The sequence below is a fragment of the Rhineura floridana genome, chromosome 11 (genome assembly GCF_030035675.1).
Source record: "Rhineura floridana isolate rRhiFlo1 chromosome 11, rRhiFlo1.hap2, whole genome shotgun sequence".
Taxonomy (NCBI): Eukaryota; Metazoa; Chordata; class Lepidosauria; order Squamata; family Rhineuridae; genus Rhineura; species Rhineura floridana.
In genome coordinates, this window is record NC_084490.1 from 16,207,815 (window position 1) to 16,233,808 (window position 25,994).

The window sequence follows — 25,994 nt, forward strand, 5'->3', positions numbered from 1 at the left end:
GACTTATCAAAGCCAAATGTACTCTTTTTGAAATGACAAAATGATGGTAACCCTAGTCGCGATGAGGATTTGTTTGACGTGCCTTCCGCTTAGCTCGTCTGTCCCGTTCGCTCTGTATTCATGCTTCTTCTAGAGAGGGTATTCCAGAAATAGGATTCCATCACAAAAAGGGTTCTTTTTTGTATATAAACATACAGATCTTGTAAGTAAAATTTAAGTAAAATGTAAATGAGCATGATCTGTATGCAAGGCTCTATAACGGTGAAGCCCTTAGAGCTAGATAAGCAACAAGTTTACTATGGAGTCTAGCAACTTTTTTGCAGGGAGGGATTGTTTGTGTGCCAAAAAATGCTTCCAGACAGAAGGAGGCACATGAGAAGGGAGTGTAGTTAACTAACTGGTAGTGGTAAAGCCACTGCCAAGACTGTGGAATCTGCCTACATGCCACAGAGAGGAGAGACAGGCAGAATTGTGTCTGACTATCATTGGCAAGACGGCCTAGACTGCGGAGTGTCAATCTTTCATTGGCAAGTGGGAACATTTGAAATTTTGAGCAAGTGTCATGGGTGCCAGTCACAAAATGGCTGCCGAGGAGGTGTGGCATAACACAAGATGGCTGCCATATTTGAAAGAGCAGAAAAAGACTGGGCTGCAAAATGGTGCAGGCATGCCCTCCGCCCACAGTCAATGGAGGAAAAGGCACCCACGTCAACTGCGGCTGCACTCGCTCACAGAGAGAAGCTGTTTGCACCTCTCCTCTGTTCAGAACAGAAGGGAAGGAAGGTATCCAGTCCGGCCACCCAATGAAATGTGGGCTTGTTTAAAGAGGGGTATTCAATGTAGGAGAGGCCGCAGTGGGCAGAGCGAGCAAACAGTTTCTCACGCATTGCAGATTTTTGAGGAATTTTGCTGAAACCTTTTGTGGATGCAATAGGAAGTGGTGGTGGGCATACTGGTGCCTGTGGGCATTACCATGGCGACCCCCAACTTAGACAATGAGGCTCTTTGGCTACCATTGGCTGAGATGCTTAGCACTTAGGGAAGGAAAAACAAGAAACTTGGGTAAGCTAAGTGAAGAGGGGGATTAAACCAAGGGTGGAGAACCTGTGGCCCTTCTGATGCTCTTGGGCTCCAACTCCAGCTCGAGTCAGTAGGGCTGATGGTTAGGGATATTGAAAGTTGCAGTCCAGCAACATCTGGAGGGCAATAGTGTATCCATCCCAGAGCCTGGAAAAGTTACTTTTTTGAACTACAACTCCCATCAGCCCAATCCAGTGGCCACGCTGGCTGGGGATGATGGGAGTTGTAGTTCAAAAAAAGTAACTTTTCCAGGCTCTGATCCATCCTTGGGTTAAGATATGAAGGCTGCAACTTGAGAGAAGGAGTTGTCCAGAGGAATAAAGGGAAAGACCAGATGGAGGAGTTAAGGAAAAGAGGGGATGGGCAGACAGAAGAGGTGCAGGTGGTCTGAAAACAATTGCAAAGAACAAGCCAGTTCTTTAGCTCACCTTTACCCAAACTGGTCCTCCCAATGTGGATGGACTCCAGTACCCATCAGCCCCAGCCAAAATGGCCAATAGTCAGGAATGGTGTTTCAATAACACTGGGAGGGCCCCAGGTTGGGGGAGGCTGCTTTAGCCTTTCGCTCTCGTAGAATGTCTTATTTCTAATATAGACCTAGACAGTGTCAAGGCACTACATTTCCCAATGTGTGGGTCATTGCCCACATCCGCTGACATAGTTCACGCCAGAGTTCATCAGGGCACAAACTGCGTTCCATATTAATATTCATCCGTATCTAACACGTAAGGAGTATAGTCACCCTTCAGGTAAGACCTCTCCCTTGTGATATATCATTGATTTATGTTGCTTTCTGTATCATACATGACGATTGCATGCATATTTGAACTCCCCCTTACCCTCAGGGGATCATGGAGAGGGAAGATTTCCAGCTAAACTTGCATTTCAGCTGCCAGCCTAGATGGTATCACCAATTCATTTGGAATTGACTGGCGGCTGTCAGATAACGAAATTTGGCTGGGATTTGTGGAGGGAGAGGGTGGAAACTCACGTGCATGAGCATGATTATGATGAGGAGTGTGTGAATCGTTCCCCAGGTGCAAAGGAGCCAAGGAAAACGCCTGTCTTGGCTTGCAGCGCCACTGGGGATTCCATTACATGAAGCAAGAGCGGCCAAGTTCCAAACACCAAAATCACCAAAGCAACTGAGAGATCAAACCTTGGTATGCAGAAGGTCCCAGGTTCAATGCCCATCTCCAGGTAGGCCTGGGAATGTCCCATGTGAAATCCTAGAAAGCTGCTGCCAGTCAGTGGAGACAATATTGAGTTAGGTGTACCAATGGTCTACCAATAGCAGCTTTCTATGTTACCATTTTCTGGTGCTCTCAAATTCAATGGAGTCACTCCAGATTTTAATAACATCTGCCTGTCTCTTTTTGGTACTGATATAAAAACTCTAGAATCAAACAAATGCTCAGGTCTGGTCTGTGACAATCGGAGACTCCAGGCTGGGGGTGCCAACCACCTTTCAGCTCAGCATAACCATAATATTAATCCAGGAGAGTGGTGGGCATAGGGGGAGGTAGCATTTCATAGATCCTAGGCAACCATAGGATGTGCTCCCATTAGGGTTGCCAAGTTCAGGGCCTGAGACTGATCCTGTATCTTTAGGAGAAGAGAAAGTCAGCCAAGTGCAGGTGTTCTTGCAACCCTGTAATGGGAAAAACCACAAGGTGGAATTCTCCCTTCTCCCTGCACAACTTTTAAAGATACAGAAGACCTCTTGGAGGCCGGGCCTGGCAATGTGCAAAAGTTCAGGAGGTGAAGCTTTTCCCAGCACGCAGATCCATTCCCTGAATTTCCTGCTGTTCACGCTGCTGTGAAAGATACAAGGGGACATGCCGGAAAAGAAGTCAGCTTCCTGGTAGGGGGAAAGGGGAAACATTTACAGAGGTGAAACCACAATTATTTGTTTTGGATCATGCCGTGTAGCTTTACACAAAGCGTTTTGGTCGGACTGCGTCCTGTGTCTTTCAAGAGATCCATTCCAGCTGACTGGCAGTGGCAGAGACCGAATAACAGGTTGGGGCGTGGTTGGGAAGCCTTGGGAGGACTGAGTTGCAGGTGGAGCGAAACATGCTCCTTTCCCTTCAAGCCAAAGCATCACCAGGAAAATAATTGGGAAGGCAACCACATAACAGAATCGTGTTATATAACATACTAGCCTTCAGACTCGCAGCCCACGTTTTGGCTGCTGAGTTCCAACACACGCCCATCACGGCATGCTGCCTCTCCTACCCATCCCTCTTTCTCTGACCCCATCCTTTTGCCTGTCTCAGTAGGTGGGGCTCTCGTTCATATTAATGCCTCGCTTCCCCAAGGGAGAGGAATTGCATGGGCAGAACTGTCATATTTGTGGTGGAGTGCCCACTGCAGAGATGTGGAACCTTTGTTGCTGGACCACAGCTCCTATCAGCTCCCATCGTTGCCGCCCTGGGTTCCTGCTGGGAGGAACTGCAGGATATAAATCTAATAATAATAATAATAATAATAATAATAATAATAGTGTTGTTATGGTTATGTGCCTTCAAGTCGATTACAACTCATGGCGACCCTATGAATCAGTGACTTCCAACAGCATCTGTCATGAACCACCCTGTTCAGATCTTGTAAGTTCAGGTCTGTGGCTTCCTTGATGGAATCAATCCAACTCCCTTCTGGTTTTCCCAGCATGATTGTCTTTTCTAGTGAATCATGTACAGTAGGGCCCTGCTTTTCGGTGGCATGCTTTTCAGCGTTCTGCTAATACGGCGGCTAAAATTAGAGTAAGGCCCCACTCATACGGCACTTCTTCCGCTTTTACGGCGTTTTTCGGGCGTTGGGCGCCATTTTATTGAAGAAGTTCTGCTTTTCGGTGGGTTTTGCTTTTAGTAGGGGGTCTGGAACGTAACCTGCCATATGAGTGGGGCCCTACTGTAGTGATGATGATGATGATGATGATGATGATGATAATAATCCCCAGCAGGCATGGCCAATGGGCAACTGTACATGGAATGCCGCAGGTTCCCTGGCCAAGGCCTACTGCACATTGCTTTGGAGGGGAAGGCAGAGGATGGAGAGAAGCCGCTGGCAACCTGTAAAGCAGGATTTGCTCTTCTCTCTTGTCCCTTCACTCCCTTCCCTTGCCCGCCCCTCAGTCCATTCTCTCTGACACGTGCACTATTCAAGGCAAGGACAATACAAGCCACTGATGGGGGTCTCTCTCTTTAAGGTAGAAGAGATCACATAATACAGAGTAGAGTTGCCGCTTCGTTTTCTGGTGAGAGGTTCTGTGCCTTACATAACAGGCAGAAATTAAGCAGGTAAAGTTTACTTGCTGAATTTCTGCTTGCTCTGCAAAGCACAGAACCTCTCTCCAGGAAAAAAAAAGTGGTAATTCCATATTACATAGTCTCATCTACTTTATCTGAGAAAGCTTTCCCCCAATATTGCACTCTCCGTGTGAACCAGTGGAGGGCTACACTTGCTATTCCTGGCTACCATGCAACTTCTTCTGCTTGGGTCAGGACTAGCCCCTTGGTGCTAGGCTCTGGAAAAACACCTTGATGGTCAAAATTCCAAGAGGTCTTGAAGAAGAGCCATAGTGAACAATTGCACTTGTGAATGCTTCATTGGAATCTGTTAGGATGGTTGTTCAGGTAAAAAAATCTTAGCTTATTGGTCTTATAGATCAGGGGTAGCTTACCTTTTCCAGCCTGAGAGCTGCACTGATGGTCAGCCACACCTTCAGTAGGCACATGGCAACAGTGGGTGTGGCCCATGGCATACACACAAATATACATAGACACTTACCGCACCTACCGAACGCACATTACCAGGTATGTAGACACACAGCTGCTTCTCACACACACTCACACTCAGCATCTGGGGGTGGTAGTTGGAAATGCTCCCTTTTAAAGAGCAGGCAAGGGGTGTATCTAGGATCTTAGTGCTGTGGTTTGTAGTACTAACATTGTGGATCCCTCTGCCTGTTGTTTAAGAGATCTCTAAAGAACAGAGTGCTTTATTTTTTCATCAGATCAGGAGAGAAAGCTGTAGGGGCTAGATCTGACCAATAAGCCAGGCCCCTCACATTACAGACTGTAAAGATTTTTTATTTACATGTGAATAAATCAACAGTTTTGAAGAAAAAGGGATTCATTCTTTGATGTTTAGATCAATTTCCCTGCAGCCATCAAGGTATTTATTCCCTCCTCAGGGAATGCAGTTTTTGTAAGCATGACAAACAATATTTGCCCAGTTATTATTATTGTTACAAAGAAAAATAGACACAAGTATAAAAATTCATCAATGAAAACAATACAATTTACAAAAATTAAACTAAATAACAAATAACATCATTAAGAAAATTATACAAATATACATAACATTAATTACATTTAATTACAGTTAATTGGTGATGCCCTTTCAACTGATCCAAAGGTTCAGAATTCAAGCAATGTAACCCACTGATCATTAAACCCAGGAATCTCTACAAAGGAAAAGATCCAACTGTTGCATGCATGTCGCCAGAAGCACACACAGTTTGTTCATACAAGAAACTATTGTTGTGCATTAGGATTTCTTAGCAGAGAAAGGCGGTGAGAGCTACTCTACACTGAAGCACAGTCTAATAGCAACATACCTGTTACTTCTCAGTCACTGTTGCCTCCACCCATGGCCTTTGAGACAATCCGGAGAGGCCATGAGAAACTCATCGCCTTTATTTAAAGAGTGCCTGATCTCATCCTGGATTATATGGCCTCTCTCAGGGCTTAATCTCCGAGAATGGTTATGACACCTTGGATAAGCTGCAGAACCCAAAGGAGAAGATGCGAAAACTCTTGATGAAGATCCAGATTAAAGGAGAACAGAGGTGCCAGCAGTCCTTGGAAGGGAGAAGGAGTCTCTTTCCAGATTTGTCTCCAGACTTAGGGCCTCCAGCAAGTGGTGAGTTAATGTTTGGTAAAACTCCCAATTTTCTGGAATTTGATTATCCAGATCTCTGGATTCAGTGTGTCCTTCTCAAAGTTCCACATCTACAAATGAACTTTTAACTCAGGGATGGAGAACGATTTCCAGCCAGCAGGCTGGATCCTGGGTTCCCCCACCTCCAGTGGGCCACTGACAGGTGGGTGGGGCCCACCACCTATCAATCATCTGATGTCACCATGATGTCAGGTGTCCCATTTTTCCTTTGTAGAGTGGTTTGAGTTCAAGCTGTGTTGCAAAGGACAATCCAAGCCTATCTGAGTGCGGCTTGAAGTCACTGCCAACCAGCTGATCAGTGCTGACTTCAAGCCTTGATTTCAGCAAGGGGCGACTGTGCTACAGAGTTCCTGATGGGGAACATGGTAGCACAGGATGGCCTTGCGGTCACTACTGAACAGCTGACTGGCGGTGAGACCAACCCTACCTTGCCAAGGAACACTTGGGAGCACACTGTAAGCCTCTGAATAGTTTGTTTGCATCATGTCCCTACCTGCCCAAGACTTGGCGTCACATATATCAGGTGTGGGAAGGTGGATGTGGTTTTGGGGAAAACAGGCCAAACTGGGACCTGTGCCATGCCTAACTAGGCCCGTGGGCTGGAGGTCCACCACCCCTCGTTAACTGAACCTAGATGAGTTTTCAAATCTGGCTGTATGCTGAAAATGAAAATGAACAATCCAGTGCCAAGTATTACTCCACAATGCCCATGGCTTTGCTTATTCCACATTGTTATGATTATTATAATTATTATTAATTATGAATGCTGTGCCTTAACAGTACTTTATGTCCTTGTAATAGTTAGCCTTACAACACTCCTGTGAGTGCAGGCCAGTACATACTCAGAGCTTTTTTTGGTCAAAAATGAGATGCCAGTACTCATACATTGATGAAAGTGCTATGGGTGTCAGCACAAAATGGCTGTCATGGCCAGCAAAAAAAGATGTGCTGGCACTCGGTGATTACCATCACACCCACCCACACTTGCACACACACACACACACACACACACACACACACACACACACACACACACACACACACACACAGGCCCTGATTATACCCATTTTACAGACAGGGTAACTGAGATGGTGGTGGTGATTTGTTAGCACCTGGTGAGTTCAGTATTTATTTATTTATTATTTGTTTATTGGATTTATATCCTGCCCTTCCTCCCAGCAGGAGCCAGGGTGGCAATTTTTTTTCTTCAGTGATCATTTTATTTCTGATTTCTCATTTTACAAAAACCATGTATAAAAATGAGCAAAAGTTCCATAATTCCTTACCAGTTTTGTTGTATGAAACTGACATTAAGTATAAATGAAACAGCTGGTCAGCTTTGCTCATACATTACTCACATTCAAGCTGTTTTCAGGTCTGGAATGCACAAGATCTTCTGGAAAGTCACACTGTTTATTTTTAAATAAGCACTTTTTTCTTGGTCAGTACTTTTTCCCTTAAAACAATATGGAACATAACCATATTAGAATACAGATCACGATCTTCTAGGTCCTAGTACCTGAACACTGATCAATACATTTCTGTATCTTAGAATGGAACCATACATTAGAGAAGCTAACACCAAAACTGGCATCCTTGTTTTATGTGCATTTTAGGTGCAGTCAAGCTTAATCTGAGCCAAGGCTCAGCCCCACAACCTCTTCAGGAAGTGGACCCAGCCAGGCTACACCTGAAGGAGAGAGTAAGAAGGAAGAGAGTGACCTGAGCATTGGTAGAAGAGGGCCGCTGAGGAATACATCTGTAGCTAGAGGAAGGGCCTTTGGGTCAAAGCTGTGCTTGAGTCCTGGGATCCATCATGTAAAGTTAATGTGTTTTTTAATCCACAATTTTAGCTTAGCATCTGTACTTTTAGCTGTTGACTTTATTCATCTTGCTTTTTATAAACTTGTTTCTAATGTTTATTTTTGTTGACCATTTTAACATATGCTCTATATTCTTTGTAAACTGCTTGGAGGTTTTATTTCCAGTTAAGTGGTATCCTCATTTTGTTGGATAAATAAATAAATGAAATTCTTTACAGCGCTTTCTTGATCGCTGTGCCCACCTTTTAAGGCAGGCAGTAGGTTCTAGTGCAGGGACAGGGCACCTGTGGCCCTCTCTCTCCATCCCTGGAGACTCTCCCCAAGCCATGTCCCTCACCAGCCCTGCTCTGTGCTCTCATTGAGTGCTTTTGCCCGGCTGGAAGGTATCCTTGAATGGTGATTATGCCCCTTGCTTGGCTGGATGGAGAGAGAAAGTAGGTGGGGGTGGGTGGGTGCAGAAATGCTTAGCTTTTGCAGAGCTAGAATGCTGCCTATTGTACCACTGTCTGCATCACCTTCTCAGCTCCACCCACTTTGCTTCTGGCCCCACCCACTCTTGGCTGTTATCACTAGCATGCAATCCCTTTGGCCCTTGGGCTGACCCTAACCCTACCCCCGTTCTAGTGGGTTAGATCAGTGGTCATCTTGGGCTTAGGGATGGGTGAGAATTTCAATCCAGTTCGCATTTCAAGCAGAATTTATCAAATTCACAATTTCCGAAACAATATGAGAACCAAAACACAGCCATCCTTCAAAATTCGCATTTATTAGAAGTTTGGGATGCAGTTCGCCAACTAAACAACATTTACAAAAATGCATATATTAGGGGGAAGTGTGCATAAAAATGAGTACATGAGTGAAAATAACATGCCCCAAAGGCATGAAATGATGAGAAACAGCTTGCAAAAATGTGTACCTTTGTCAAAACCACCTATAAAAATGTGTTTATTTGGAGAAATCGCACTACAATGGTGAAGTTTCATGATGATGGTTTTTTTAAAAAAAATAATGCAGATCTTTGTAGAAATACAGAGAACTGAACATTGGAAAATGAGAACCCGAGCAAACCAAACCAGACAGATTTTTCCATCCCTACTTGGGGTAAGAATTAGAGTCCAACATTGTTGGAGGAAAGGAACAGGGGAGGTTCTGGTGTATGTAAACACTAGGAACCAGACTCCCAAGGTTTTGTCTTCCCCCTTACTGCTAGCATTGGATTACTTAATTTGCTCCCTCTTGAGTTTTGATTTCTCCAGGGCAATCGTTTCCCTTTCATTCTGATGACTTGGCCTAACAGGAAGCAGTGAAAGCAGACTTTCCCACTTCTGACCCCATGACAAAGGCAGGCTGCCTCTTCAGTTGTGCATTAGAGTGTGAAAGTATTGCTCAGCCCTGCATTCCTTATTTTCCTGGTGGTGGCAAGGGGTTCAAGGGAAGCATCACTGGGTTCATTCCTTTTGGATGAGAGAGCACTGGAGACTTGCCTTTGTAATATTTGTATGATGTACAAGTCAAGTAGGGAATAAGGGAACCAAAATGTCTCCTACTGCTGGCAGAGAAGCCTCTGATCTTGCATCAGATTCTCAATGCAATAGCATTCCCCCCTCCTATGTATCTTCATCTAAACTTGCACCGCTGTCTGACTCCAAATTCAAAGTGCCAGCTGTGCTATATTTTCTCATTTCCCTCCCACCGCTAACACCAGCTGGTCTCAGACCCCCACCTCCATTTTGCAGGCAAACTGCCTATTTATAGCAGGGGTCAGGAATCTTTTTCAGCCCAAGGGCCACATTTCCTTCTAGGCAAATCTTCTGAGGGCCGTGCTGAACAGGGCCAGAAGCAAAAGTGGGTGGAGCAACAAATTAAATGTTTACCTTTGTACAATAGGCTAGTTCCAGAGCTTGGAAATGTTACTTTTTTTGAACTACAACTCCCATCAGCCCCAGCCAGCATGGCCACTGGATTGGGTTGATGGGAGTTGTAGTTCAAAAAAGTAACTTTTCCAAGCTCTGGCTAGTTCCTATGCACCACTCACACACCCCTCTCTATCCTCCTTACAGGGAAGCAAGAGGCATTCTCAAGAGTTCAAGGGCACATTCCCAGCCAGGCAAATATACTCAAGGGGCAAATCAGAGCCAGCAAGGGGTGTGGCCTGGAAAGAGGGTGTGTGGCCTGGGGCTAGTTCCTAGCCAGTGCATTGGGGAAAGGCCATAGCTCGGTGGTTAGAACATTTTTATTTTATTTATTTATTATTTGATTTATATCCCACCCAGCAGGAGCCCAGGGCGGCATCTGCCTTACATGCAGAAGGTCCCGTGTTCAATTCCTGGCATCTCTGGGAGAGTCTCCCTGTCTGAAACCATGGAGAGCTCCTGCTAGTCTCAGTAGACAATATTGAGCTAGACCAATGGTTTGACTTGGTTTAAGGCACCTTCCTATGAGAGTTCTGAGGGCCAGATAGAGAGGTCTGGAAGGCTGCATTTGGCCCCTGGCACTGAGGTTCATCACTCCTGGTTTAGAAAAACATCTGCCTGTAAATCCTTGACTATTAGCAAGCAATTACCCTATATCAGTATCACTCCTGGAAAGCACAGAGTGGGAAACAGTTCCTAATGAAGAGCTGTGTGTTAATTTTAGTTATTTAACCTCCACCCATCCACCACCTTTTGACAAACAAATAAGCCATTCCTATAATCTTTTCAGACTGTACTGCCATTAGTATTTCTGCACAGAATTGAAATGAGGGGGGGATGAATGTTCAGTTGTGAGACCCTTTGTTTTGTCCTTGGTGAGTGTGGACTGAGTATAGTTTCACAATCATTGCCATTTTAACTTATGTTAGCTAAACTTTCCTTCTCCTTCTTGTAATTTTGCACGACTCTTGTTAAGCAACTTCTTGAATGCAGTGAGTTCAGGGTTTTTTGTCGAGTTCAGTTTTTTCGTCGTTCCTGGTAGTTTTGTTCCCTTTATTGATAATCATTATTAGTTCATTCATATGATCAGGCAGGAGGCAACTTTGTTCAGAACATAACATTATGATGAACAAGAACACTGAACTATAGTTGTGCCAGGGACAAATTTCCACTTGTTCATCCCAGGATTAGCACCAAGACTGGAACAAAATGAACTGGCAACACTGCACCTGACTAGATGATTTTGTGTGGTTGCTTCCAAAGAGCTTGGAGAGAGGATGTATGGAATTCACATCTGCCACGAGGTCTAGAATCTTGTTGTTTTATATAATAAGCACTGAGTTCTCTCCACATGGAGTAGAGTGATGACTGGTGGCTCTTGCCACTGTGTCAGGAGTGAACACATTTAGAAAAGTTAATATTTTATACAGTGCTATAAATTAGGTAGCTCTTTACATACTAATATAAGCAAAAAGGCCAGATTTTTGCCCTAAGGAGTTTATATATTGACAGTAAAACAGATAATGGAGTTGAGAGCTGCAAGGATAACAAGGGATGAATGTGAGCAAATTCAATTTCATCATGTACTTCAAGATGTTTAAAAAGCAGAGGATCTGACCTCTTCTGCATGTGTCAGAATGACCCCAAGAGGAACCAACTCTCCCTTGATAAATTTGAGCAACACTTGCATTTCTGGTTCCCACTGATGAAATATTGGTGATATTTTTCCCTCTGAAATTTCACCATCCCCTGATCTTGAACTATGGACCCAATTTGTCACTTTTTAGTATTTTTCTTTTGCATAATACTAAGTTGCTTCAGATTTCACACTTTCTTTCTTTCTCTTTTAGATTTTTCTTTTTTAAAAGCTTTCTCCCTTTGTTACCAATCTTGGAACTGGGCTGTGGTCAGTGACGGTATATGGAACTCCTTTATTGCAATATATTCATAGAAATTCAGGGCAATGATGGGATGATGATGGCTGTGGAGTCATAAGCCCCAGGGGCATCCTCTTCCTTTCCAACCTTGCCTTTTTCAGCACCACTGAAACCACTTAATTTGGCCCTTCCCTGCTTTTGCCACTTCTCTATGGGCCATCTCAAGGAGGTATAGGAGTTCTTAGAAAATTCAGCCAAGTTTTCCTGCACAAGATACAGATAATGTGGGAAATGAGGAGATATGCTCCTCTCTGCTGTATTCCAAACATTATATGGGGAGAAGGGACCTCAGATCAGAAGTTTTACGTTCTAATCAAGTTCTGGGCCAGCTTTCCTCCTTTCCTGTTGTCCTTTGTGTAGAAGAAGAAGGGGGGGAAAGGGGGGGGAGAAAGTTGCTTCAATGGTGGCCATTTAAGATTACATTCACGTCATACATTTATTTCACAATTGTTCCATTTTAAACAGTCCTGGCTTCCCCCAAAGAATCCTGGGAAGTGTATTTTGTGAAGGGTGCTGGGAGTTGTTGTAAGACCCTTATTCCACTCATAGAACTACAATTCCCAGAGTTCTCTGGGAAGAGGGACTGACTCTCTGAGAATTGTAGCTCTGTGAGGGGAATAGGGGTCTCCTAAGAACTCTCCTCACCCTTCACAAACTACCCTTCCCAAGATTCTTTGAGGGAAGCCATGACTGTGTTTAAAGTGGAATAACAGTGGGATAAATGAATGGTGTGAATGTGTCCTAAGTCTTGAATAGACACTTTTCATTTGCTGAGTCTTTACAGAGAATCCAGTTTGTGTCATTTCCAACCCACTGCATTCCAGCGTTTTCCTGTATTATCCTCCCATCTCCTCACCTCCTCCCCAGACCTGATTTATGGCCATGTGTAAACATAAAAATGGAGTTGCAACCAGCTTGCCCAGTGTGGACTGGCAAAGCACTGTTGAGGCTGTTCAGGGCTCATGGGTGCTTCCCAGAACCTGCTATTACCCTTGCATTGTGCCTATAGTCCTCTCTTTTTCCCCAGTAGAGCTAAAAGGCAGCTTTGGGTGAGTATATTTTGACTGAGAAGATGATACAGGGGGAAAAGGGATGAAGACCACCTTCCCTGGTTTCACTACCCTGATCAAAATTGGAGTGCCCTCTTGAAACTGCTTTAAAGGTTGCCCCCACCCTGCTTAAAGTCAGATGATCTCCAATATCTCATTTGTTTTGGGACCTAAAAAGCCATTTGCCACCATCCCAGCATACCCAGAAACATAACCCAGCATAGAGATAAGAGTGGGCTAGTCTCTTGATGTCTAAGGTTTCTGAGGGGTCACCAGGGGCAGAAAGAAGAGAATAGCTCCCAGCCCTGTGGTGTCCCAAGTGTCCCCCTTTAGTTTCTCCTACCCAACCCTCACTGACAGGGACTCCATAGCAGGGTGCAATGTGAATCTTCTTCACTGAGACATATGCCATCCTCAGGGGCCCTTGCAATAAACAAACAGCAGTTTGCTCATGAATTGTCAGTTTCTGAAAGCTAGAAAATTTCATGGGAATAGTGCTGAAAAGATTCATACAATGTATTTTCAAGATTCTTGGAAGGTGTGTGTGTGAGTGTGTGTGAGATGGATAGGAGCCTGAGGCATAAAATTATGTAGTTGTTAATTTTTAAGGTCTTTCTGTTAGCTTGCTCTTCTACAGCATGCCCAAATCAGAAAGGAAGAAGGCTGTTTCCTAGAAACTGTGAAGACGTTGGGAAAAAAATGAGCCAGAAAAGCCAGGCGAAGTGCTATATTCAGTACTGAATGGAAGCAAGGACCCAGAAGGTGTGACCTGTACTGTATCAGTAACTATTTATGAATGCTAATTTACTCTTCCCTGATGCTTCAGAATAGCAGTATCCCTAGAGGAAGCATTCAAAGTCCATAGATCAACTGTATATAACCCATTGCACTGGCATATTTAGAGAGCCAGAACACTGCCTTCATTCTTCTCAGAAGCCATGAGGGCTAGGAACCACTATTAAATTGAAAACTTATATGTTTCTCAAAGATGTGTTCAGTCCACACTCCACATACAGTCGTGATTTATATTGCAGCAGGGACCTGCATTTATTCTAAACGATCATATGGAAAATCACCCCCCCTTTTAATTTCTTGACATGCTTTCTGGCCAATGACATAGAGATCCACATCACCCTAAGCTCTGCGTCAGCTTTTGTCCGTCTGTTTCCTTGTGCTTCTGCTTTTCCAACCATTCTCCAACCAATTTAATAATAATAATAATAATTCTGAAGCACATAACCTAAACCTGAGGTTTCCTTCTATCCAAACTGATCTTTTGCTTTCCTTGCATGAGAGTAAAACATTCCCTGACTGGACCTTTCCCTCTCAGCATTTAGCACGTTCTTGAATGTTCTGGAATATCACAGCCCCATAGTTGTTGTTGTTGGGGAGGGGAGGGTGTCACTGACATACAACACAGGCATGTTAGTTTCTTGATTTGTGTAAACCATCCCTTATACTAATTATTATCATTGCTTGAAGAATGAGGGATACTACTTTTCTAATTTTATGTTCTTAATTTTCTCCTTAACAGTCTCCTGTTTTTGTTTTTACATAAATTAGCAAATATATCCACTGAGCAAGAGCCTGATTTGGAACAGAGGAGAAAGAGGAAGACATTTTTGATGGTAAGGATTTTCCAGCCGCTGGTTTCTCTGGATATGGTATGGGAACAAAGTTAAGAACTTAAGAACCGTTCCGGATTAGATCAAAGGCATCCTCTTTTTCCCACAGTGGCCAACCAGATCCCTCTGGGAAGCTCAGAAGCAGAGCAAGAGTGCAATAACACTCTCTTGATCATGTTCTCAGAGGCATAGTTCATCTGAACCTGGTATATACATATAACCATCTTGACTAGTAGCTATTCACAACCTTATCTTTCATAAAGATCTAACACCCATTTAAAGCGATCTGAATTGGGCTGTGAACACACTATAGTTGCCAGAGCAAAGCTTTCCCATTAGCCACACCTGGAGAGGGAATGGATTGATCTGCCAATCAGTTGTGAAATCTCTTTGAAGCTGAGCTGTTTTTAAAAAAACACTCAAGCTGCTCCCACCAGGTTTTACAGAAAAAAGGGCGACTAACATTGTGTGCCCGTTTTCAGAAGAGAAGAGGTGGAACTGGCAGAACAGAGAGTGTGTTTCTACTCTTGGTGGCCTTTACATCTTCTGGTAGTGACTTCTACTATTCTTAACTGTTTGCAGTGTGAAGAAGTTCTCTCCTGCCATTCAGCTTCATTGGGTGACCTCAAGCTCTAGTGGTATTATGAGAGAGGGAGAAAGAGATGTCCTTAACCCAGCCTTTCCCAACCGGTGTGCCTCCAGATGTTGTTGGACCACAACTCCCATCAGCCTCAGCCATTGGCAATGCTGGCTGAGGCTGATGGGCGTTGTGGTCCAACAACATGTGGAGGCACACTGGTTGGGAAAGGCTGCTCTAACCAATTCTTCCACGCCACAGTTGCTTTGGAATAAACTGCTTTAAGTTGAACAAAGGCAATTGCCATTACCTATTTCTGCAAGGGTTGTTCTGGAATGAGTGCTTAGTTTTTGTACTACACATACAATCTTTATTTGGAAGATTGCTATTCCCATTTATTTATTTCATATTTAAAATATTTGTATCCCGCTCTTCAGCCAAAAAGGCTCCCAGAGTGGATTATGTGTAATCAGTTAAAAAAAAAAGGCCCACTTCCTGCTCGCAGGCTCACAGTCTAAAAATCACAACACATAAGGGGAAAGGGACAGGGAGGGAAGAGGAAAAAAGCAAACTGAGGCATCTTAAGGAGGAACATATTCAGTGAAATTGTATGAAAAAATTATACTCTTTAAAGAAAAATTGCACAAGATGGCTGCCTAGCCCATGTCCTCATGTTTATATTCTAAGGATATAGCTAGATGTTCCTATCCCTGTAGCCCTGTTGGGGCCTTCAGGGAACATACTGCATGGATAAAGTCGAGCATTGAGCAGGAAGGTCTGAAGGAGGATTCTAAGTGTGTTCACCAAAATGCATGAAAAATCCTCCTTCATACTGTCTGCCCAATGTCTGAAAGTCTGAAGCTCCAGCCAGTGAGGACGTTCAGGGCCAGAGCTTGTATGCGTGGCTCAATCCTCCCTCAAATCGTTGTCAGGCGAATGCCTGAACAGCGCTTGCATTTTCCTCGTAACACTACAGTGGGGCTGAGGCATAGGGGAGAACTGGTAGGCAGGAGGGGTGGGGATAAATTCATGACAGCCCCTTCCCCCATCTAGACGTATAGGAAGTGGGCAAGATATCCTTGGTGGGTGGTGGAGATCTGCATACAATACAATACAATACAATACAATAATATCAAGGCCCAGGAAGGTTTGACTATTTCTCCTTTTGGGGAGGAGCTGTAGCTCAGTGGTGGTGCATCTGCCTTGCATGTAGAAGGTCCCAGGTTCAATCCCTGGCATCTTCAGGTAGGGCTAGAAAGGTCCCTTGTCTGAAATCCTGGAGAGCCGCAGCCAGTCAGAGTAGACAGCACTGAGCTAGATAAGCAGCTTCCTATGTTCTTCTTATGGTTAACCAACTGCTCCCATCTTCCCATTGTCTCAGCAAATGGGGATTTTGGATGAGACATTTGCTGGGATAACATGCAAGGGAAGGGAACTGGAGGGAAAAGGCAGAGGGCAAAGTGAGTTTGAGAATGCCAGAGTGAAGCGATGAGGTTTTAAGTACACCAACAGAGAAAAGCTGGAATGTCAGAGAGTGTAAATAGAGCTCAGCCCTTTTAACTTGCTTCATCTTGTATCTGCTAATATTGCTTAACAAGCCTTTCAACCCTGATGCTCGCAAGCAAAGCATCTTATCTAAGTCCCTGGCAAGCTGCATGTTTGACCAAGTGTCTTCACACTGGAAACTGGGGAGCTTCTTCCTCAATTAAGCTGCTGAGGGCAGCATATTTGCATGTTCTGACTAGATATGATAGCTTCATGTGAGACATGAGTAAAGGCATACATGATGTGGACTCCATGCTTAAGAAAGCTCAAATCCCCTTAGGGGGATGCAGGGCTTGTGGGAAATCGTACTCACTGCCCACATGACCTCCTCACCACAGGGCTCTCCAGAATGCCTGCTGGATTGGGCCTGCTACTGCCCTCTCCACCTCGAGTCCTAACCCTCCATTGATAGAATCACAGAATCATAGAATAGTAGAGTTGGAAGTGTCCAACCCCCTGCTCAGTGCAGGAATCCAACTTAAAGTTTCCTGGTTTTAAACTTTCCTGGTTTAAACTGGTGTTGTTGTTGCTAATGTGCTGCCATTGCTCTTGCCCTCCCCTTACTTAAGCCTTTAAAACTTTTTTTTTTGCTTTCTAATTATTTTTTTAAAAATTAGTTCTAGTCACTGCAGTAAAGTAGTGGCCCCCTCGCTCAGAATGCCTTGTTCTGAGAATGGACACCCTTCCTCAGAGCAAGGGGGAGAAAGAGGGCTGCTCCTGCTGTTGTGATAATGCCCCCCTCCAGATTGGTGTTTTATTGTTGGTGTATTCTGCAACATGTTCTTGATTTTATTTTGCATTTTATTTTGCTGTAAAGAACTCTTGGGTTTGTGTGGGAGCACCAGAAGGGCAAAACCCCACTTCCTTGAGCAGTGAGACATTCCAGATGTTGGATTCCATTGGAGGAGAGAGCATTGAAGGCTTCCAGCATTTTTACTTTGTTTGTAGGACAGCATACAAGTGGGGAGAAGGCAAAGTGGTACTCTTCCCAGGCAGCCAATTTGCTACGCCACTAGGGATGGAGGAGGAATGGATTCGTGCACAAAATTTAGTAGTTCTGACCCAACAGAGCTTTGCCCACATCAGACTGCCTCTTGCATCAAGTGCCTGCTTATCTCCAAGTCTCTTGTGCATTGTGAGGTGTTTCCTCCCCTAAAGCCTGATTAATTATATGCAAAACTCTATGAGATAGATAGATATCAAGCCCCATACAGTGCTATATTTCTACAGCATAACTTTATTAGTATTAATACAAATTAATTTTGATATTGTTACGTGCATTGTTGGATGTATCTATGTGCTGGTTACTTAGAAATTCTGGAGTGTATATGTAGATATGTGTATAGTATTATGCAGTGATGCATTTAATATGCATGAGTTTTACTCACTTCTCACTGAGATCAAGGAGCAATTAGAAAAGAAATCTGTCGGGAATGCTTTGATTTGGATTCCTGCATTGAGAAGGGGTTGGACTTGATGGCCTTATAGGACCCTTCCAACTCTACCATTCGATGATTCTGTGAACTGCATGGATAAGCTCACAGTTGAGATTTTCAGAAAATGCCATCCTTATTTGCCATGTCAGAGTCCTTCAGAGGCACATGTGGTGTGCAAAAGAGATGCCTTCTATACTCTTCTCTCCTCCATTTCCCACATACACGTGCGGACCCGTTTGCTCTCTTACCTGGAAAGGAGGGTAGCGTTTCCATTCAAGGCACTCAGGAGAGAAATTCTGTATATATAATATCCTAACAATGTACTTCAATAAAGAGACATGCATTGACCATTAAGGACACTTAACCAGCAATCTAACTAACAAAAGGAATGGCTGGCAGCTGCCATAGCATTAAGTGGAATTTTGTGAGGAAATGCTGCTTGCAGATGTAAACATTTCCTCATTTCCACTGGAGACTAAGATGTCCTGCATCCTCCTTTCACGGAATAGCAGAGTTTCTCACAGCAGAAGGTCCCAGGTTCAATCCTCATCTCTAGGTGGTGGTGGTTGTGATGTGCCTTCAAGTCGATTATGACTTATTATTATTATTTATTAAACTTTTATACCGCCCGACTAGCAATAGCTCTCTGTGCGGTGAACATAGAAATGCAATAACATAGGAAATACAATAAAATACACAATATAATACAGTAGGAACATATAAAATAAAAACAATCTAAAAACAGTACAACAGATATGAAAATCAGGTTAACTTAAATTAAATTAAAACTTATGGCGACCCTATGAATCAGTGACCTCCAACAGCATCTGTCCTGAACCACCGTGTTCAGATCTTGTAAGTTCAGGTCTGTGGCTTCCTTGATGGAATCAATCCATCTCTTGTTTGGCCTTCCTCTTTTTCTACTCCCTGCTGTTTTTCCCAGCATTATTGTCTTTTCTAGTGAATCATGTCTTCTCATTACGTGTCCAAAGTATGATAAACTCAAGTTTCATCATTTTAGCTTCTAGTGACAGTTGTGGTTTAACATCTCTAGATAGAGCTCAAGAAATAGAGCCTAATTTATTTTGTATTAGAGAATTGGTGAATCACTCTGTTTTGTCTTTGAGCCTTATTTCCCTCCCCTCCCCTCCCCTCCCCTCCCCTCCCTGGAGAAGCCTACTGTTAAATTACGGTTTCCTGGCTGGCCTGTCAATTGCCATAGAAAATTACAAGTGCAACTTCCAACCAAATGCTACAATGCATTGTGGAGTGCTCCTTTTCAGGGTTCTCATCAGCCATTCCCTCCAAGCAGGACTTTCCACTCCCTTGATTTCCTGCTTGTCCCATTCTCCTGACATTTAACATTACATGGCTATTGAGTATGGTCAGTCCTCACTGGTCTGTGGGTCCCCCCCACATTTCTTTTTGGGTATTTCTGCAAACTTTGGGGAACCCCTGAAAATGATACCTTCATGTGGCCTTTTTTTATTATTCACTACAAAGCTTCTGGCACTCTGCATTCAAGTTTGCTATTAGAGGAAGAGATGGGTTCATTTTATTAATACCTTTTTGATGCATATTTGAAAAGTGTCACTCACTCCTTCCATACCCAGCCTTCTCCCCTCCAAGGCAATTTGACTAGTTCTTCTTCAAAAATGTTCATATTTCATGGAGTAATCATGGTTTCCTTTTCCCACAGTTATGAGCTTCTTGATGAAGTTAGGGCTCCATCATCAAAGCAGCAGAAGGCTCACCATGGGAGAAATCCTGGAAATTTTATTTATTTATTATTTTATTACATTTATACCCCTCATTTCTTTTCATGACAGAAACCCAAGGCGGCTTACATATGGTTCCCAGGCGGCCTCCCATCTAAGCACTGACCAGATCTGACCCTGCTTAGCGTCAGCAGGGAGCTGCCCTTATGTGCCTTCAGACCATAGCCTGGGACTTAGAAAGCCTAAATGCCATGCCTCGTTCTCACATGCTGGAAGATTTACCTTGGTACTTCTTAAGAAAACTGATGGCCCTCAATGGGACAGCCAGGAACACAGGCCTTGTGGTAAAGGCTGAGAAGGATTCAGATGCAGAGGTTGATGATGGGGGTGAGATGTTCTGTCTGAGGGAAATGGATACCATAGTTTCAGTGAACCCCCTTGATGTCCCTTCTGCCGTCCTACTTTGCTCAGACAGCTTCCTTGAGCAGGAGATCTTGCTCAAAATGACAATGTGTCACTTTGTCCTCCCTTTGAACTTGCCTCCCTTTCATGCCCCCAAATGTACCTTCATGCTTTGGGCTATGAGGGATATTGTGAGAAAATGGAGGCCCCATTCCCTAGCTGAAAGCAGAGGCTTCAAAGAGAACCTGGTGTTTATCTCCATGCCAAACATTTCCTTTGTACAGATTGGAAATTGTAGTCTCTCCACATCCAAACTCTTCAATGAGGTCCTTAGCTCTCGTCAACACCACCACAATTTCTTTATACACCTGTTGCGCTGCAGCCAACTCAGAAGGGACAGGAAGGGGGGAGGCATGAGTTTCAGGCACCTCCGCAGCCAGAAGAAGCAGAGTTGGGGATTGTTGTGTCTGAGCAGGATCGTGTGGGAGGGGGGCAGCCTGCTCTCCAGCCAGTTCCCACGAGTAACGCCCTTTCCGAGGAGCCGAGCGCACCGCCCCCAGTTGATGCAGAGGACTTGTGGGGGGAAGCTTCAGAGTCAGTGCCATCTCCTCCTTTACCAAGCAGTTCCCAGGAGGATTCCAGTGTGGCACCGCCCCCTGACCTCGAGCCCGTTGCTCGGGAGCAGGTGTCTTCAGATGAGCTGTTGGATGCGCGTCCCCTGTCTCCTCATTCCCGTCGCCGCGAGAAACAGACAGGGCAAAGACAGGAATTACGAAGGAGTCAGAGATTACGTTCGAAAACATTTCCTATATAAGCCTGCCGCTCCCAGTGGGGGGTCGTTGAGTCAACTTCCTTCACACGCTGCCGAGCATGTCTAGAGTATAGTTAGGGACTCTAGTGAGTTAGCGTAAGGTTTCCTATGAAGCGCAATGCCTTTGATGTATCCATTACTCTAATAAAACGAGATTTACTTGCACACACACTCCAGCCTCATTCTTTCGGCTCTGGACAGGACAACACCAGAATGTAGAGTGTGGGAACGTCCCTTGAGAGATTAGTGATGGGATAGTAGAAATCTCCTGGTACTTTCCTGGAGGGAGGGAAAACTCGGATCTTTTCCCAGAACCTATAGCAATAATGAACTTGTGTGGAGATATTGAATCACACTGGTTGCAGTTTAGCTTGTTAACAGAGGTCTCCTCAGCTGTGTTCATAATTACTCAGAAAATCAGTGACAAAGAATATGAAATGCTACTTTGCCTTGAACACTAAAGGTGGGAAGTCAAGGAAACACTGGAATTCCTTAACAAGCTTGTGCCAGTGTTGAAACTGAAGAAATCACAGCTGCTGCTGAAAGAAAAGACCCAAAATACCACAGAATTTGTGAAGAAGTTGACCATCAGGAACATAGTGAACTCCCACCAAAAAGGAGTGAATATAGAATGGCCAACATAAGCCAAGAACTGGGGATCCAGATATATGAGGATACAAAGGACTGTAACAATGGGTCTTTGCATACCAGGGAAATCATTGAGGAAATAGAAGATGTTGCAAGCTACAAGAAGGAAATGCTGAAACTCCAGGGAGACTTGTGGAGAAATGTAGCCAAAGCAGAGAAAGAGCAGTGCAGGATGTGAGGACAAGCAGCCACACCAACAGAAGATTACAAATCTCAGGTAAGGGAGAAATGGGTAGGCTTGTGGGTTCAGCAGAATCAATGTGACCTTGCTAATGGGCTAACAAAATTTATTAATGGAATACATAATCTTGGCCAGTGGAGAAACGTTACTTTCTGAAATGAAGTTCAGTTTAGATCGTGTTGTGAGGGCAACCCTTTCAAAATTATGAGAACAATATCAAGAGAAATGTCACACCAGTGGAAATGATCTACAACTAGCACAGCTGGATGAATTAATTTCCACCAGTTCCTTAAGGGTGGAACACTTTATGCGTGAGCTGGGTCAGTCTTATGAGGAGAATACATGGTGGTGAAGTAAGGTAACATCACAAAGAATGCAAGGCAGTTTGTCCACCTCCCACAGATAGCTGCTGACCTGATGCTGGAAGGATTTCCGACGGAGCTAATTGATGAAGATGCATCTAATATCCCTCTGTAATGGGTAACTGATGTTCTGACAGAGCTCCATGCCAAGCTTGGAGGAAAATCCAGGATGCAAGTTCTAACTGTTCTTGGTGTACAGAGTACTGGCAAGTCCATCCTCCTCAATACCATATTTGGATTGTAATTTGCAGTCAGCAGTGGGCGAAGTATGCTGGAAGCATTCATGACACTCCTTAGAGTCACAGAGGAGTTGAAGCAAGAACTTGGTTGTGATTTCATTCTAGTGATTGATACGGAAAGTTTGAAAGCCCCTGAGCTGGCCAAATTGGAGGATACTTATGACCATGACAGTGAGCTGGCCACCCTGGTGATTGGGCTCAGTGACATAACAATAGTTAACCTGACCATGGAGAATGCCACTGAAATGAGGGACATCCTGCAAATAGTAGTCCATACATTTCTGAGGATGGAGGAAACTGGGCACAAGTCCAGCTGCCAGTTTGTGCATCAGAATGTCAGTGATGTGTCTGCCAGAACATGAGGGATAGAAAGCACCTCCTGGAACAGCTCAATGAAATGACCAAAGATGCAGCAAGGATGGAGAAACAACACAGGGAAATATCCTTTTCAGATATTATGGAATACAATCTAGAAAAACACAACTGGTACATCCCTGGCCTGTGGTACGGGGTTCCACCCATAGCTGCAATGAATATGGGATACAGTGAGAGTGTATCAGAGTTGAAAAGGTACCTGTTTGAATTCATGAGAACCTGTTCACAAAACAGACCCTCTAAAGACATTCCCCAGTTTGTTGAATGGGTGAAGAGCCTGTGGAATGCTGTAAAACATGAAAACTTTATCTTCAGCTTCCATAACAGCCTTGTAGCTGATGCTTATAACCAACTCTCAGTTATGTATTCAGAATGGGAATGGGATTTGTGGAAGGAGATGTATCTCATGTGTCCAAAGCTGAAACTTCAGCTCAGAATGAATCCTTAGGAGAAAAAAAATAGAGGCTGGTGCATTAGATAAATTAAACTTTGAGGCTTATCAGGAATTGCATGCTGGAGAGCAAAAAATGTTACAGTGCATACAGAGCTATTTTGAAAGTGGTGAAGAAAGCTTGCACCTGATAGTAAAGTATGGTAAATGGAAATGGACTGCCTTCAAGTTGATCCCAACTTATGGCGACCCTATGAATAGGGTTTTCATGGTAAGCGGTATTCAGAGGGGGTTTACTGTCTTCCTCTGAAGCTGAGAGGCAGTGACTGGCCCAAGGTCACCCAGTGAGCTTCATGGCTGTGTGGGGATTTGAACCCTGGTCTCCCAGGTCGTAGTCCAGCACCTTAACCACTATGCCAAAAGGCTTAATCAGAAGTGTGAAGTTTCTTCAGAACTAGCTGGAGAGTTATTCAATTAGCAAGTGGCAGGAGGCAATTCTTATATGTAAAGGACAGAGTACAATTGACATCTACAGACCAAGTACTTTAAAACCATGGAAGGGAAGGTGAACAAGCTCTTAGAGTGTAAAGCGAAGGAACACAAACTGAATCCTGAGGAACTGGAACAGGGGTTTGAGAAAATGTGGAAGGAAACCTTATAAGTGTTGGCACCTAGTAGTTTAATTCATCGTCAGATTCATGCAGACATATTCCATCAGCTCAGAAAAGATCTGGAATGTTGAGGCAGCTTGGCCAATCAGATCTCCCAGAAGTTATTCTGCTTGTCAGGTGACGGCAGGACACATTTCACCATGAAAAATGAATATCTAGAAACATCATTCATGAGAAAAATAAACAGTCTATTCAAGGATTATATAGGTGAAATAGAGAATGCTGCCATGTCCCTGGATTGAAGTTTGTAAGAATTACGTAAGATAGAAAGTCGGTACAAAAGGAGACTATGATGAAATATATTGCCGGGAATTGTTGAGGATAATCTGAGACTTCAAGAAAATGATTTTCAGAAACATTCATTCATTCATTCACTTTGAAGTGGATCTGAAATACTTCATCCTGAGAGAGGCTGCTGATGCTTTTCAGAAGATACATAATGACTTCTTCTAGAATCTAGACAAACAATCCTTATCAACTTCTGGAAATCCTCTAATCTCAATATTTCTCCATCTTCAAAGACCTTTACTTTGAGAAGGATGCTTGCCTAAAGATTTTTGTGATCTGTGTCTGAGACAAGCTCTGATGAATTACCTCAACAAGGGACTTGTATAGCAATAGTTATTCTCAGCAGTGGGCAATCTATTCAGTATGGGAGTCACAGTTTCTTTCAATTCACTATGCAGAAGACGTTGCTAGAAGAGGAAATTTTTGATGCCTATGTGAAGTACAAAAGCCACTATGAAATATTTGTGAAATCTCGGATACAGGCACACTTTTTGGACCATTACAGGCACAGAAAGGACTTGGCAGTCTTGGAGAGAGGAATCCTATCCTCTGTGATAAACAAGAGATGCCCTGGAGATCTGTGCAAAACAAATGACAGGTTTGTCTGAATTCTTGGAGTGTTTTTGCCAAGAGATGAGTGAAGAGCTTGTAATTTCCAAGAATCCTTTGGATGTCATTTTGTTTAACAATACTGCCAAAGCTGGATCTTTCTCAGCTGAAATACTGGCCTATATTCCTGATAGAAGGAATTGTTTTACAGCAGTTTAAGATTAATGTTGAGATGATACTTTCCAACATTCTGTTCAAGCCCCACGATGAGATATTCAAGCGAGTGTTTGGCTGTGGGAAGTGGTGTCCCTTCTATGTAGCCCCCTGTGAAGCTGGAGGTGGCAGTCACCAGGAACATTTTGCATCAGTTCATCGGCCTCAAGGGTTAGGGGGATTAGAAACCGTATATTCTGGTATATTCCTTATGCTTCTCTGCTGTTCTCTCAAATACCCAGTTCAGTAACATGGACACAAATGGAGAGTGGCATCCCTATAATATGTATTGCCAGTATTATCTGGATTGGCGCATTCAGCATCACAGCCTCAGACTACTGGAAATTTGTGTTCAAGAAGTTCAGTCAACAGCATGCCGAATATTATGCAGCTGTCCCTGCAGATCTCCCTGAGGACTGGAAGAAAATAACCAAGAAGCAAGCATGGAGATTATCCAAGAAGCTTTTAATATGTAATAATAAGTAGCAGCTGCTGGCATTTTCACCTTGTACCTTTAGTGAACACCAACCTATCATTAAGGATGTTTGTTTTTTTAATCTGCACTATTGTGGACACTGTGTATGCAGTGGTCAACAAAAAAAGGATACTTTTAAAGGGCAAACAACCAGAGCTATTATACTGCCATGTACCCAATATAGCAGTTTGTTTATCTGCACCCTACATGCCAGCCTTAAGTGCATTTAAAATCTACATATAAAAAAATATGCAAACTCTGTTTTCTAGGACAGGGCATACAGTTGTCTCAAACTTGACCGGTGTATTTTTTAAAAGACTGCCTGTAGACGGTGTGCATTACAAAACATAGCAACTACAGATTGTCTACATATATTTTGGAGCTGCTCTGTGATACAAGTATATTGGACCAATGTGTGCAAAATAATCTCAGACATATCTTTACCAAATGACCCTAAAGTATTATTGATGGTATAATTCTAGAATCTGATTTAGAAATTATTTCAAATCTTGACAGTAACAAAAATAACTATTGCAAAGGTATGGAAAAAGAAAGATGCCCCATTAATTTTGGACTGGTTTAATAAAGTCTGGGAGACAATATTAATGTTAAAACTGACATACCTTAGAAGAGAAAAAAATGGACAAGTAAATAGGTTTGTAGAACAGTGGTGTTTATCATGTTTTGGAACAAGATTCAATAGAATATTTACCCACAT

The 25,994-nt window shown here is 43.5% G+C and overlaps 1 protein-coding gene and 2 pseudogenes across 1 annotated transcript; all 3 read left to right on the forward strand.

Moving 5' to 3' along the window:
- The first annotated feature begins 5,574 nt into the window (after positions 1 to 5,574).
- Positions 5,575 to 20,957, forward strand: LOC133365908 (uncharacterized). Its single transcript, XM_061588353.1, has 5 exons — positions 5,575 to 6,009; positions 7,665 to 7,866; positions 13,393 to 13,532; positions 14,334 to 14,398; positions 19,783 to 20,957. Exon 5 carries the CDS (start codon positions 19,878 to 19,880, stop codon positions 20,949 to 20,951), a length of 1,074 nt encoding a protein of 357 aa, XP_061444337.1. The 5' UTR covers positions 5,575 to 6,009; positions 7,665 to 7,866; positions 13,393 to 13,532; positions 14,334 to 14,398; positions 19,783 to 19,877; the 3' UTR covers positions 20,952 to 20,957.
- Positions 20,958 to 21,760: 803 nt separating this feature from the next.
- On the forward strand, positions 21,761 to 23,137 carry LOC133367494 (up-regulator of cell proliferation-like; annotated as a pseudogene).
- Positions 23,138 to 23,633: 496 nt separating this feature from the next.
- LOC133367495 (uncharacterized) lies at positions 23,634 to 25,287 on the forward strand (annotated as a pseudogene).
- Positions 25,288 to 25,994: the final 707 nt, after the last annotated feature.